This window comes from Nomascus leucogenys, chromosome 20 (assembly GCF_006542625.1).
Source record: "Nomascus leucogenys isolate Asia chromosome 20, Asia_NLE_v1, whole genome shotgun sequence".
NCBI lineage: Eukaryota > Metazoa > Chordata > Mammalia > Primates > Hylobatidae > Nomascus > Nomascus leucogenys.
The window spans coordinates 38,492,174-38,505,100 of NC_044400.1; the positions used below are offsets into that span (position 1 = coordinate 38,492,174).

Consider the following 12,927-nt stretch of genomic DNA (forward strand, 5'->3'; position numbering starts at 1 on the left):
GAGGGTGGTGGCTACTTGATCTGATGTTCAGGACGACCTCTTTGTGATAGGGAGATTTGACTGGAGACGAAAAGGTAGGAATTAGCCAGTGTAGGTGAAAATAAAAGGATAAAATATTTCAGGTAGGAAGGAAAAGTGAAAAAGCTTGAAGTCTGGGACACATCTGGCCTGCTCAAGGAACAGAAAAAGCGCCAGGGTAGCTGGCCAATGGGCAGCGCCAGGAATGCTCATAAATGCAGGCAAAGACCAGGCCATGTAGGGCCAAGTTTAACTCCTAAGGAAACTCAGGCCCAGGGAGATTAGAAAACTGTTACTGTCAGAAATGGGACCAGAACTTCCAACTCTTAGGATATTAATTACCCAATGCTCTTTATTTGCTTTTATATACAGATACTATATATTTGACAGGCTGTCTGCCACTTTCATATGTTCAATCTTCATATGTTAGGCTTTCAGAAAACCTGCACTTTTGTATCAACCACTCAAAAACACTCTTTATACCTTAAATTCAGACTCCACTGGCTGACAGTTTGATCCAGCCCACAGTGGCATTGTCTGCCAGCCAGCAGCTGGCTTTGTGCCGAGTCACCATCTTTGTCTACATAGCAAAGGATGTTTGTGCAATTCTTCGAAAACTTTCTCATGGAAGCTTTTAGAAATTAATGGTATATTCACACACGATACAGAAATACATTCCTTTTGTAAATATGTGCTGCTCACCTTACAGAAAGGGCTGAAGTCTTTTCATCTACCAACCCTAATCAAGGATTCTCCCCCAAAGTTAGCCACTGTTACCAGTTTTTGTGTGTTCTTCCAGAAGGACACCGTATGTTCACATAGAAAAATTATATAGTATTGTTTTGAGTGTATGTATGTTTGTGGGGATGTTATGTATAAATGCATACTCCACCGTTTACATGTGGCGTTTTGTGTTGTGTTTTTGTTTTTGTTTTTTTGCATTTGCTATTTTCATATGCTGTAGTTTTCAATTGTGCTCTGTGGAATTGGAGGGCTGAAAGCATGTGTGTTTCTAGATGCTTTATACCACTTCCTCTGGAGCAGCTCTGCTTTAGATTTTTTACATATGGGGCCTTTGGGTAAAATTTTATTTAAAGAACAAAATTGCTCACAAAGAAAAGCTTGCAAACTATTTTATGATACCTTGTCTCTATTGCCTTTATCAAAAGAAAGAAAAACAGAAAAATGAAAGTGCAGATGGTAATGTGGCGATGCATCCATCTCATGCACTTAAATTAAGCTGAGAGGAAGTTGGAAATCACCAGGTGTGGCCACTGAGGTGAACATTTAGCTTCAACCGGATGCTTGTTGGACTTCAGTCAACTGTGTTTTTGATTGCAGGGGGAAAAAAATGAAAGAGCAAGTAGAAAATGCAGATTGTTCTTCAGAGGTGTAAACCCATGGTGTGTCTTACCCTAGGTATGTTCTGGATGATCAGTACACAAGTTCTTCTGGTGCTAAGTTTCCCGTGAAGTGGTGTCCACCTGAAGTATTTAATTACAGCCGCTTCAGCAGCAAATCAGATGTCTGGTCATTTGGTAAGATCCATGGTCCATGTTTCCTCATGTCCGTCTGCCCTGAGGAGAAAGTGGATACATGCATTTGGTAATCCTTATCCTTTTCCAGGTGTTTTAATGTGGGAAGTATTCACGGAAGGCAGAATGCCTTTTGAAAAATACACCAATTATGAAGTGGTAACCATGGTTACTCGAGGCCACCGACTCTACCAGCCAAAGTTGGCGTCCAGCTATGTATATGAGGTGATGCTGAGATGTTGGCAGGAGGTATAGATTTTTTGTGTGCTTTCTTTTTGAATCTCTTAGGGATTGGGCTTGGTAGATGGATAACATGCAGTCTTTATAGCCTTGTGAGGTGGTGCGTGCTTTATAGTGATTTCAAGCTCTAGGTAGGAAGCCGACCCTCTCAACTCAAGTTCTGAATAATGGGAGAAAGAATGTAAAGATGTGGAAAATGCTAATAACTACCTCGATACCTTCAGGCTGCTTCTTCACTTCCAAGTGGGACTCCTTCCATGGTTGCCTGAGCTAGGGACTTGGGGAATAAGCCTGGAGAAGTGGCTCTTTTTTCACTGGTTCACTTGTACAGTTGCAGTATTATTTTTTTACCAGAGTTGGTTTCTTTCTCTAAACCTCAACTTTCCGAGGTCTTTGGAAGTATCGAAATGTCACCTCCTAAAAGAGATTAGATACCAGGTGACTTCTGAAAGACAGTTACATCAGCTCACATGTATTATGTACTAGGCACTATACTTAGTGTTTTGGATTTAGTTCTCAAAACAACACTTTGAGGTGGAGATACTTTGACTGTAGCCACTCTGTAGATGAGAAGATTAAGGGTCATGAGGTTGCTGCTTGCCTGGGGTCACTTAGCTACAGAGCAGTATAGGCCTGTCTGATTCCAAAGCCCAGGGTCTCAACCACTTGCTGTACTGCCTCCCAAGAGCATTGATTGGGATGGGCAGAGACATTCTGGGCAGGAAGTGGTGCTAAAGGGAGAGAGAACAGCTTGAGCGAAGGTAAGGAGGTGGTTATAAACACAGTGTGCACGACAGTGGAGACAGTGGCCCTATTTAACAAACAGCCCATGTGAGGGATTTTGTGGGGAATAAGATTGGGTGACAAGAGGGTGGGGACGTGGCAGATTATAGAGGCTCCTATAAATTTGCAGGACTTGATTTCACAGGCAGTAAGAAGATCTCTCAGGGTCTTGAAGAGAGACATGAAAGCAGTGTCTTAGAAACGTTAGCCTAGCCACAGTACATGCAGGGTAAATTAGGGTAGAGATAAGACCCCTTTGGAGATGCCTGTATGTCTCAGTCCCAAAGCAGTGAAGTCTCTCTGTAATATGCTGTGTTTAGGAGTTGGAGCAGTGAGAGGTTTTTTGGAATGGATTCTGGAACCCACAGCTTCTCTTTGACTTTTAATTGTAGAAACCAGAGGGAAGGCCTTCTTTTGAAGATCTGCTGCGCACAATAGATGAACTAGTTGAATGTGAAGAAACTTTTGGAAGATAAGTGATGTGACCAGTGGCTCCCAGACTCCCAAGCACAAGGAAGGATGGGCATTTTGTGGCTTTTAATTTATTGAGCACTTGAACATGTAGATCGTTTTACTTATACAGTGGAAACACATAAATAATTTGCTTCTAGACCAGCCTCTGTCTAGAATTGCTTCTAGACAGAACTCCCAGAGTGTGGAAATGTTGCCTTAGAAATGGTGATTAAAATCACTCATTTCTATTCATTCCTCAGGCACTCGAGTGACAGTTGTTTACCAGGCACTGTGTGTAGCCCCAGGGTTTGGCCATTTAGGGGTGCACACATGGGACCATGTTAGCTGATGCCAGTTGAAGGCGAGGGTATTTGGGAAGGAGAAGGGTATTAGTCATGACCAAGCAACCCTCTTTTTCCCTTTGACTTCTGCAGAAATCTGGGCCTGAGACATTGTCTACAATTGGGTTCTAGATAAATCAGGAACCCACCTTCGATAAATAAATACCTATCGTTTGTTTTGAAAACATCTCAGTTTTCAAGACTGCTCTTAGTATTACATGAACAATATTTGTATGCTGTATATATTGTAAATATATATAATATATAAAGTTATATATTTATAAGAAACACGAGTTGTCTTTTAATTGAAACTTTTAATCCTGTAGTATATGAGTTCACCTTCTTAGGACTAGAGACTGTGCCTTATAGCTGTTAATTCATTTCCCCCTGAACATCAAATATGCCTGAAGAGAAGAAAGTCTAGATTCTTCTATGAGTAACGCCCCCTCATCACTCAGGTAAATGTGTCTGGGGATGCCTGTCCAGCTTAACCACGTGCATTTGGCCTATATGATCCTGCCCATGGTGGCCGCAGCTAATCAGAATCAGATGGAAAATTAAACTAAGTAATCTACTTCGAAGCCTTAAGAATATTCCCTGGGACACAGACACTATAATTGGAAGTGCTGACCTCTGGGGCAGAAGGATCAGGTGACCTTCGCAACAAAGTTTGCCCCCACCTCACGCAGGACCCGGAAGCAGCCCGAGTTGTGGCGGAGGATCCAGGAAGCTACTGAGAGAAACAGCGAGCATGGTGTTCCGTGCCTCCTGGACGTTTTTCAGGAGGCTGGTTGGACTTGGGTTCCTGGATGGTGAGATTGTTGTACAGCCTCTCAGGAGACCCTGCTGTCAAGACTGTGTGTGTGGATTTCTCACCCTTAGAAGCTCTACTAAGACATCAACGGAGTTAGGGCCTTCCTTTTTTCCTTGTGAGCGCCAAGGAAAAGAGACTATCTCGGTCACGTGAGCGCCAGCGAAAAGAAACTGTATCCGTCACCCAGAGACCGTTTATTGCCCAACACGTTATTCTTGCTGTTGGTGGGGTAACTAGCCGAGGAAGACACAGCGCCTTCCCTTCAGGAGTTCCGTCTCCTCTGGAGGCCATGATGGCCTGCTCTGGAGCATTGGGTGAACACACAGGCTGGCTGCTCTGGGCAGCGCCTTCACTCTGACCCTGAGAACCATTTCATTTCATCCTGGTCAGTCTAGAGTCTGTGCACCAGGCAGTGCATCCACTGAAGGCTGTGTTTATTCATTTCCTGTGGCCCTCATAATGGAAGAAAGTAAACTGCTTATCCTGAGCCTTATCCCAATCTGCCACATTCCTTCTTGTCTACCTGTTTAACTGTACCCCCATCACAAAAACATGCACAACTTTTTTTTTACGTTCCGGGGTACATGTGCAGGATGTGCAGGTTTGTTACATAGGTAAATGTGTGCCATGGTGGTTTGCTGCACCTATCAACTCATCACCTAGGTATGCATTAGCTATTTTTCCTGATATTAGCCTGATACATATATTTCCTGATATTAGCCTGGCATGCATTAGCTATTTTTCCTGATGCTCTCCCGTCATCTGCCCTCCCCAACAGGCCCCAGTGTGTGTTGTTCCCCTCCCTGTGTCCATGTGTTTCATGGTTCAGTTCCCACTTATAAGTGAGAACATGTGGTGTTTGGTTTTCTGTTCCTGCATTACTTTGCTGAGGATGACGGCTTCCAGTTCCATCCATGTCCCTGCAAAGGACATGATTTCATTCTGTGCATTCTGTGGCTGCATAGTATTCCACGGTGTATATGTACCACATTTTCTTTATCCAGCCGATCATTGTTGGGCATTTTGGTTGCTAACCATGCACAAATTTTAACTGACTTGTAGCTCATTCAAGGAGTCAGTCCTGGCACACTCTACCTTACTATCACTGTCAGCCTTTTTCTCCTTCCTTCCTGACCTTCCCTCCTCCCATCCCATACTTCCCTTTTCACCTTGAGGAGCTATGGGAAGTACTAGGTGGTATGAAAGAGAGTGAGGAGAAGATAAGAGTCCCTGTCCTAGTGGTCAATGTATGCTTTTTATGGGAAAACAAGATAGATAGCACCTGGCAACATTTGTGAACGTTTCCTTCAAAAATCTTTAAATATTTTTCACTAAGACTTAAAAAAAAAAAAAAAAAGGTTTTATACGAAAGCATAACTAAGGCAAAAGGTGAAGTAAAAATAACAGTCATCACCCAGAATGCTAAGAAGACCTTAATCTAAACCAGGAAATTGGAAGGGCGATTGGAATATGCTGTGTCTTCATTAAAGTTGCTCTGTTAATTAGTTAACACATGGTTATGCTTTCCAGTGGGATGAAGTGAAACTCCCAAGTGTATTTTGTATTGTTGGTGTTTTTCTATTTCTCAGCCATCCCCCAATCACATTTTAGGGTTATTACTAGATTGACTTCCCCCAAATAAAGTGTCTGCTGAGTGGGAGGATGGAACATTCTAAACTCAATATTCCAGAGCCTAGAATCTAATTGTTTCTGCCACTCACAGTGTGGCCTTGGGCAAGTCCCTTATTCTGTCTGTGCCTTCATTTCCTTCCCAGTCCAGAGAGGGCAGTTTGATTTGATGATTTTAAAGGTGCCTTTTACCAAAATTTTGTGATTTCTTGAAAATGATGTTTGCAAGTCACCCACACCTTTGGGCATGAGAGACTAATAGCAGATACCCTCAGAGATTGGGATGGAGATTACTGAGCTTTCTTTTATAGGCCATTGGTTATCATTTATACTCTTCTGAGGTTTTCAGAACAGGAAAATAGGTGGGGTTAACTCTGCCCGTGAGAAACATCTTGAGCGAACTATGATTTCAGTTGAAAGATGTGTTTTCGTGAGTGGAGTACCGCAGAAGAACTGAAGACTGTTGTGTGCTCCCCACAGAAGGGGCTGCCATGATCCTTTCCTCCTGTGAGTAAGATGGGCTTTGTCATTTATTTTGGGGGCTTGTTCTGGGCCTGTTATTCTTGAACAGCAGAGGAAGTTTTTTTTTCTAAGGCATAGAGCTTGGGAACATTAAAAGATAATTTCCTCAGATGTTGTGACAGAGTTTTGTTTCTTATTTAAAGAACCACGGTGGTGATGTAATTCTAATAAAGGTTCGGCATTGAGAACATAAATGAAAGAAAAACAAAAAGAGTGTCCAGAAATCTACATATGTGTGTGTGGAAATGCAATCAGTATGAAGTACTTGTTTCTAGAATGAGACTGTAATGAACTCTGGGCTGAAGGCCAGGAGACCAAGTTCTAGTTCTGGATTTGCTCCAGCAGTGGTGGATCACAGTGGGCAACTTTATATATATATATATATATATACACACACACACAAATAAATATCTATATTTAAGGCAAAAGGAAGAGAAGGCAAAAGGAAGAGAAGTCAAAACACGACTGTGTTTATACTCTGAAATTATCTGCTTTATCATGTAAACATATAGACTTACCTTTATTTTCACAGGGGTATTTATTCACAATTCTATGTAGACATCCGTTATCGAGGACCTTTCCCAAGCAATTGAAATTTAGGCAAAACTGATTCTTATCTGCAGTCAGAGCCTGAGTAAAGGCCAAAATAAGAGTCAAAGTCATGAGTCTCTACCTGGTTAGAAGTGTGAACATGGTCAAGTGTGAACACTGGCTTAAATGTCTCTTTCTCTCATATATAATATTACATATGAAGATGTTATTTTAATATTTTTATAGACTATAAGACCACTGTTAAAAATAAGTGCTTGTTTTAGGAGAACAGAGAAAGATTCCCTAGACACTGTTGTCTGTGAAGATCCTTGGTTTGAAAGAGCTGTGGGGGATGCTTATAAATCCAAAGAAATTAGAATAAAAAAAATGAGCAGAATAGTTTTCTAAATAAGAAGCTAGCCATCATATCAGAATTGCAATGTGTTTGTTTCTTTATAAAGGTATTTATTGAGCACCTACTATGGGCCATGGTCTATACCAGTTCCTTTATATTCATTGTCTGAAATCTTAACTACAAACTGGCAAGGTGAAAATTGTTATTCTTATCTAGCCAATAAGAAAATTGTGCCTTTGAAAGTTTAAATCTCGCCAAAAACTCACATGGTTGTCAGATTCAGGATTTAAGCATGAGACTTTTTTTTTTTTTTTTTTTTTTTTTTAAGACACAGTCTTGCTCTGTCACCCAGGCTGGAGTGCAATGGCATGATCTCAGCTCACTGCAACCTCCACCTCCTGGGTTCCAGTGGTTCTCCTGCCTCAGCCTCCCGAGTAGCTGGGACTACAGGCGCATGCCACCATGCCTGGCTAATTTTTCTATTTGTAGTAGAGATGGTTTCACCGTGTTGGCCAGGTTGGTCTCAAACTCTTGACCTCAAATGATTTGCCTCAGCCTCCCAAAGTGCTGGGATTACAGGCCTGAGCCACCACACCCGGCCAAGCATGAGACTTGCCAGACTTGGGATTTAAACGCTCTTCCTTTTGCCCTAAATATATATAAATAAATATATATATACACACACACATACACACATATATAAATAAGTTTATATATATAAATAAGCTCTCAAAGGCAGTGTGTATGTGTACATTTGTATACATATAAAGCTGCCAACCGTGATCCACAAATGCTGGACGAAATCCAGAACTAGAACTTTAGCCCAGGCCACTCCCTTTTTGCCCACCTTGCAACAAAATACAAAGAAACGATAAACCTGAGAGGTGCTTTAAGAACTTTATTTTGGGAGTTGCTTTGGAAGACTATTCAGTCCCATGTGCAGTTTTGGAAATACTTACTAATTTACCTCTGAGACTCAGAGGGCCTTATTTTGCAGATAAGGAAGGAAAATACTGTCTTTGATTTTAATACTAGATGACAATGGAACCAAGCTTCAACAAAGCTCAGTCATATCAGATTAAAGCAATCAAAGGCCAGCTAAAAAAGTCAAGTTTTTACATTTCTGACTTTTAGGTGGCATTAAGGAAAAATTGATTGTAATTTTTAAATGTCATCTGTTTAAGCCAAATCCCCTCATAGGAGCCAACAATCGTTTGTAGATTCTGTAAAAAAACAAAAAAAAAAAACAAAAAAAATCAGGTTATTCCAGTTGTGCTGACCTGAAAATAACTCATAGTCTTCCATTCACGCAGATAAGAATAAGGCTCCTGTTAACAGAAATATAGGTCAAGCAGAGCAAAGCAGAAAAAGCGAAAAAGCAGCAACCTGTGTCCCCTGCCACCCCCATTGGTAGGACAAGCTCAGCAGTGACTTAAGAATCTTCAAATATTAAAAGCTGTGTGAGCATCTGCTCTTTATTTCCCTCAAGGTCAGAACTAAAGAAAATGCTGTAAATTACAGCAGGAAGGATTCAGTTATATATAAAATAAATCATTGTGAGGGTTGAGACAAGGATTTGATTTCCCAAGGGATTAAATAAGGGACTACCTATTGGCGGGATATTTTGAGGATTATTCTCTCTGGCCTGGATTTGATGAAATCTCACTCTCCTTTCCAGCTTCTGTTAATTTGATTTGATGGTAAGAATCACCTGTTGTCTACTGTAAATTGCAGCTGAATGTGGCTACATTTTCTGCTGGGTAAAACAATGAGTGTTTACTGTTGACCAGGAGACAGCTAAGTGATGCCTCAAGATGTATTCCTGTTAATCAAAAAAAAAAAAAAAAAAAAAAGTCCAGCCAAGAAGATTGCTTAAGCTGAGGAGTTTGAGGTTGCAGTAAGCTGTGACTCCACCACTCCACTCCAGTCTGGGTGACAAAGTGAGACCCTGTCTCTTAAAAAAAAAAAAGTTTATATGTTTGTTAGGGTCATTTGCCAAAAACGTTTGTTGTTTTAAGCATTGTCATAGAAGTCTGGCTTCAAAGGCTGCTATAGGGTAGGAGAAGGTAATTGTGGAGCATGGGATATTGATCATACTGATGGGAGATTTGGAGTGGGGTCTCAGGGCACTGCTCCAGTGAGATTCAGTTTGTGAAATGTACTTGGTATTACCAGCATTTCCATCAACTCACAGTTGCCCTGAGAACAGATCCAGCCTAGGAGAGTTATTTAAAGGACAGGGCAAGGGAAAGCAGTTGGGGGCTTAAAAAGTTCACCTCTTAGCTCCCCTGTTTGCCTAATTTTCTCTGCCTTTCTTTATTCCCAACTTAGAGAGTAGAAAGAGTGGTTTCTAAGTCTTGGTGTGCCTGAAGCATGCCTGGGGTGCTGTTAAAAGGCAGTTTTCTGGGCTTATCTCCATAACTGGATCTGAGGGTAAGGTAAGGACGTTTTGGTCACACTGCCTTTCTTGGGCCTCTCTTTGCGGAGTCCTATCTTACTCCTTTTTGTATCTGATTCTCACACCAACTTTGTTAGGTCAACACCTTCCATTGTGACTATTATGAATATGAAGATAAGGAGGGTAGCTGTGGTAGGCAGCCTCTAAGATGGCCTGATGATATCTGCCTCCAGATATTCACGCCCTTATGCAGTCCTCCTCCTTGAGTATGAATTGGACCTAGTACCTCACTTCTTGTGATTAGAATATGGTAAAAGTGATGGAACGTCACCTCTGAGACCAGGTTACAGAGGCCGCGGCTCCCATTCCTGCGATCTCGGGCTTTCTGTCTCCTGCATCACTGGCTGCCTTATTGGGAGCACTCTCAGGCAGCCCGCAGAGAATCCCCATCACGAGGAACCGAGGCACCATGACCTGCTTGGAATTCGCTTAGAAGTGTATTCCCCAGCTCTGGTTGGGCCCAGCTTGACTGCAACTCCATGAGAGATCTGGAGACACGGGCACGCAGCTAAACCATTCCAGAACTCCTGGCCCACAGAAAGTGTGAGATAAGTGTTGTAAGTCATTAGGTCTCAGAATAATTTGTTTCCAACAATAGATAACTAAGTGTGGCAAAAGCAGGAGGAGCCGCAGATTATAAAAGAACTTGGCCCCTTTGGCCACCCTTCTGCCTGGGGCTGGAGTTTGATGCCCTTTCTGAAAGATTAAAATGGACACTAGATGTGTCTTTTCTTTTGTCTTTAAATCATTTCAGTTTTTCACTCGTCACTGCCTCGACTGTGTGGTAATAACTGCAGCTGCCTTTTGTAACTACTGCAGATCCCCCCATTGCTTCTCTGCGGAGCTCCCCAGGCCAGCAGCGCCCGCACTCCCTGCCCACCGAGGGTCAGGGAGCAGCACGGCTTCTGGCCCGGTGCCAGTCACGCCCGTGCACCTTGTGGCCGAGCACTTCTTCACATCACAAGCTGGCTCGATGTCTTGGGTGTGATGTCTGCGAGCTTGTTATGAACTTTGAGCTCACAGAAAACAGTGTTCTAGGAAACACTGTTTTTGAGATGTGGGGGAGTGGGGAGGTTGTGGGCAAGGTGCCTGCAAAGACCAACTCACATCAGCCCCTTCTGAGAAAGAAAGAAAAATTGCCTCATAGACCAAACAAGGGTTTGGGTGGCTGCTGTCTGTGCCTGGAGGGTTGCCCTGGCAGAAGCTGGGAAACAGATGAGCGGTCATCATCAGGAAGATTTCTGCCTTTCCTTACAGCACCTTTTACTCCCAGAAACATTATCATCCCTGGTGCCCGGGACCCCATCCAGCTTGCCAGGCTTCTAGAATCTCCTTGCCCCACACAGCACCCCTTCAGGCCATAGACAGGTCAAGCACCACTCTTCCACTCAAATTGATCAGTTTGGTGTCCCATTAGCTAGGTACTTGTTTTCTCTTAGTTACCAATGACTCCCCTAAAGTAGTTACCCTCCATTCTTTAAGGTTTCACTGGCAGTATAATGTCAAAAAAACAAAACAGAACAGTCGAGGTCTAACACAAATTACTCGCTTATTTTATCCATACATTTAGAAAAACTAACATCTCTGGGGACCATCACTTCTTAGAAGAATGGACATTTTAGTATCAAAAGGAAAAGTGCACACACGTGCGAACACAGACACAGGATCACTTCAGACCCCAAATGTATAAAGGGCATAAACTCAGGATAAAGGATAACTTTCAAAATTGAAGAAACATTTATGTGAAAAACTCAATGTCCCAATTTTACTATTTTCCCCTCTCCTTGGTGTGGGGTCTTGGTTTGGCATCTAACTCCAAACCAAGAAGTCTAACTCCAACTTGGAAGTCTTTTCTAACGCCTGTTCAGAGGTAGAAATCCATGCTATAGCCAAGCTAGTTATGTGTCACACTCCGCAGATAATATGGGTTAATGTGGCTAAAACGTGCCTATCTTCAAAAGGCCTTTAAGAAATGGGGCCTTTTGAAGATAGGCCGGGCGCGGTGGCTCACGCCTGTAATCCTAGCACTTTGGGAGGCCGAGGCAGGTGGATCACGAGGTCAGGAGATCGAGACCATCCTGACTAACACAGTGAAACCCTGTCTCTACTAAAAATACAAAAAAAAAAAAAAAAAAAAAAAATCAGCCGGGCGTGGTGGCAGACACCTGTAGTCCCAGCTACTCAGGAGGCTGAGGCAGGAGAACGGCGTGAACCCGGGAGCAGAGGTTGCAGTGAGCCGAGATCGTGCCACTGCACTCCAGCCTGGGAGACAGAGTGAGACTCCATTTCAAAAAAAAAAAAAAAAAAGAAAGAAATGGATGTAGTGGTGGGCATTTATGGCAGAGTAATGAGGAAGTTTGGCCTTTCTGTAAATTTCTGGGAAAAAAACAAAAAGGATATATTGCAGCAAACTTACAGAATCAGCTCTGGTCACTCAGAGCCATTTTTCCAAAGCCACAAGTTTTCAAGGCTTCCGCACTCACCACAGCCCATCAACTGCAAAAGCAGCCGGTATCAGACGTTCCTCATCTGAAAACCACAACCTGGAGCGCCTGGGTTAGGCGACAAGCCTGGTCTTTGGATTAAGGCAGCTCTCAAAACTGAGCCAGTTTCAAGCCATGTTTTTAAATAAAAATCACTAGCCATGTGCCAGTTATTATGATGACCAAATTCAGTAGGAATGCATTTCACTCAAGGCACTGATTCAAAACGAAACCCTGACATCGGAAATGCCAGGGGATGAACTGGAGGTGATGATGTAAACTTCAAAACATTAGACATGAGGAAGCGACAGCGGCTTTGCTTCCCGCGCAGCCCGAGCCCCACAGCTCTTCACATCTGTTCCTTTGTCCTCTTAAGAGATGACCTTAGGAGCTATTCTGAGAAGGGGTGCTTCTCACTTTTGCTTTCTTCCAGTGCCCCCTGGTGGAAACCTGTTCCCAATCAGCCCAGCTGTTGCCACCCAGGAACCTCTGGGGGTGGAAGGAATGTCAATAGGAGCCTATCCTAGAGGACAGAGGGCGCAAATCCTTCCGAGGAAAAAACACAAATACCAAAGATGGGAGGGCCAACTGCCTACCCCGTGACAGACGTGCCGGTTTCTAAAGGTCACAGAGATTACATCTGATGCGATGCCCTTTTTCTGATTCGCTGGCCTGAGGCTCATCATTAGAGATATTTACTGAGGAATAAGAAGTAGATGAAAAGAACAGCGCAGATGTAAGCCTGGGAGAGGAAGCTCAGCTCCT

The 12,927-nt window shown here is 42.9% G+C and overlaps 2 protein-coding genes across 2 annotated transcripts in view; both read left to right on the forward strand.

Moving 5' to 3' along the window:
* TEC (tec protein tyrosine kinase) overlaps positions 1–4,677 on the forward strand; it is a 148,010-nt gene extending 143,333 nt beyond the window's left edge. Inside the window, exons 16-18 of the mRNA XM_003258426.3 lie at positions 1,438–1,556; positions 1,645–1,802; positions 2,969–4,677. Of these exons, the coding sequence (XP_003258474.1) occupies positions 1,438–1,556; positions 1,645–1,802; positions 2,969–3,052 (361 nt within the window). The 3' untranslated portion in view covers positions 3,053–4,677. The remainder of the gene's footprint in view (positions 1–1,437; positions 1,557–1,644; positions 1,803–2,968) is intronic.
* A 1,541-nt stretch (positions 4,678–6,218) lies between these two features.
* Positions 6,219–12,927, forward strand: part of TXK (TXK tyrosine kinase) — a 68,683-nt gene continuing 61,974 nt past the window's right edge. The window contains exon 1 of the mRNA XM_003258425.3: positions 6,219–6,320. Within this exon, the coding sequence (XP_003258473.1) occupies positions 6,305–6,320 (16 nt within the window). The 5' untranslated portion in view covers positions 6,219–6,304. The remainder of the gene's footprint in view (positions 6,321–12,927) is intronic.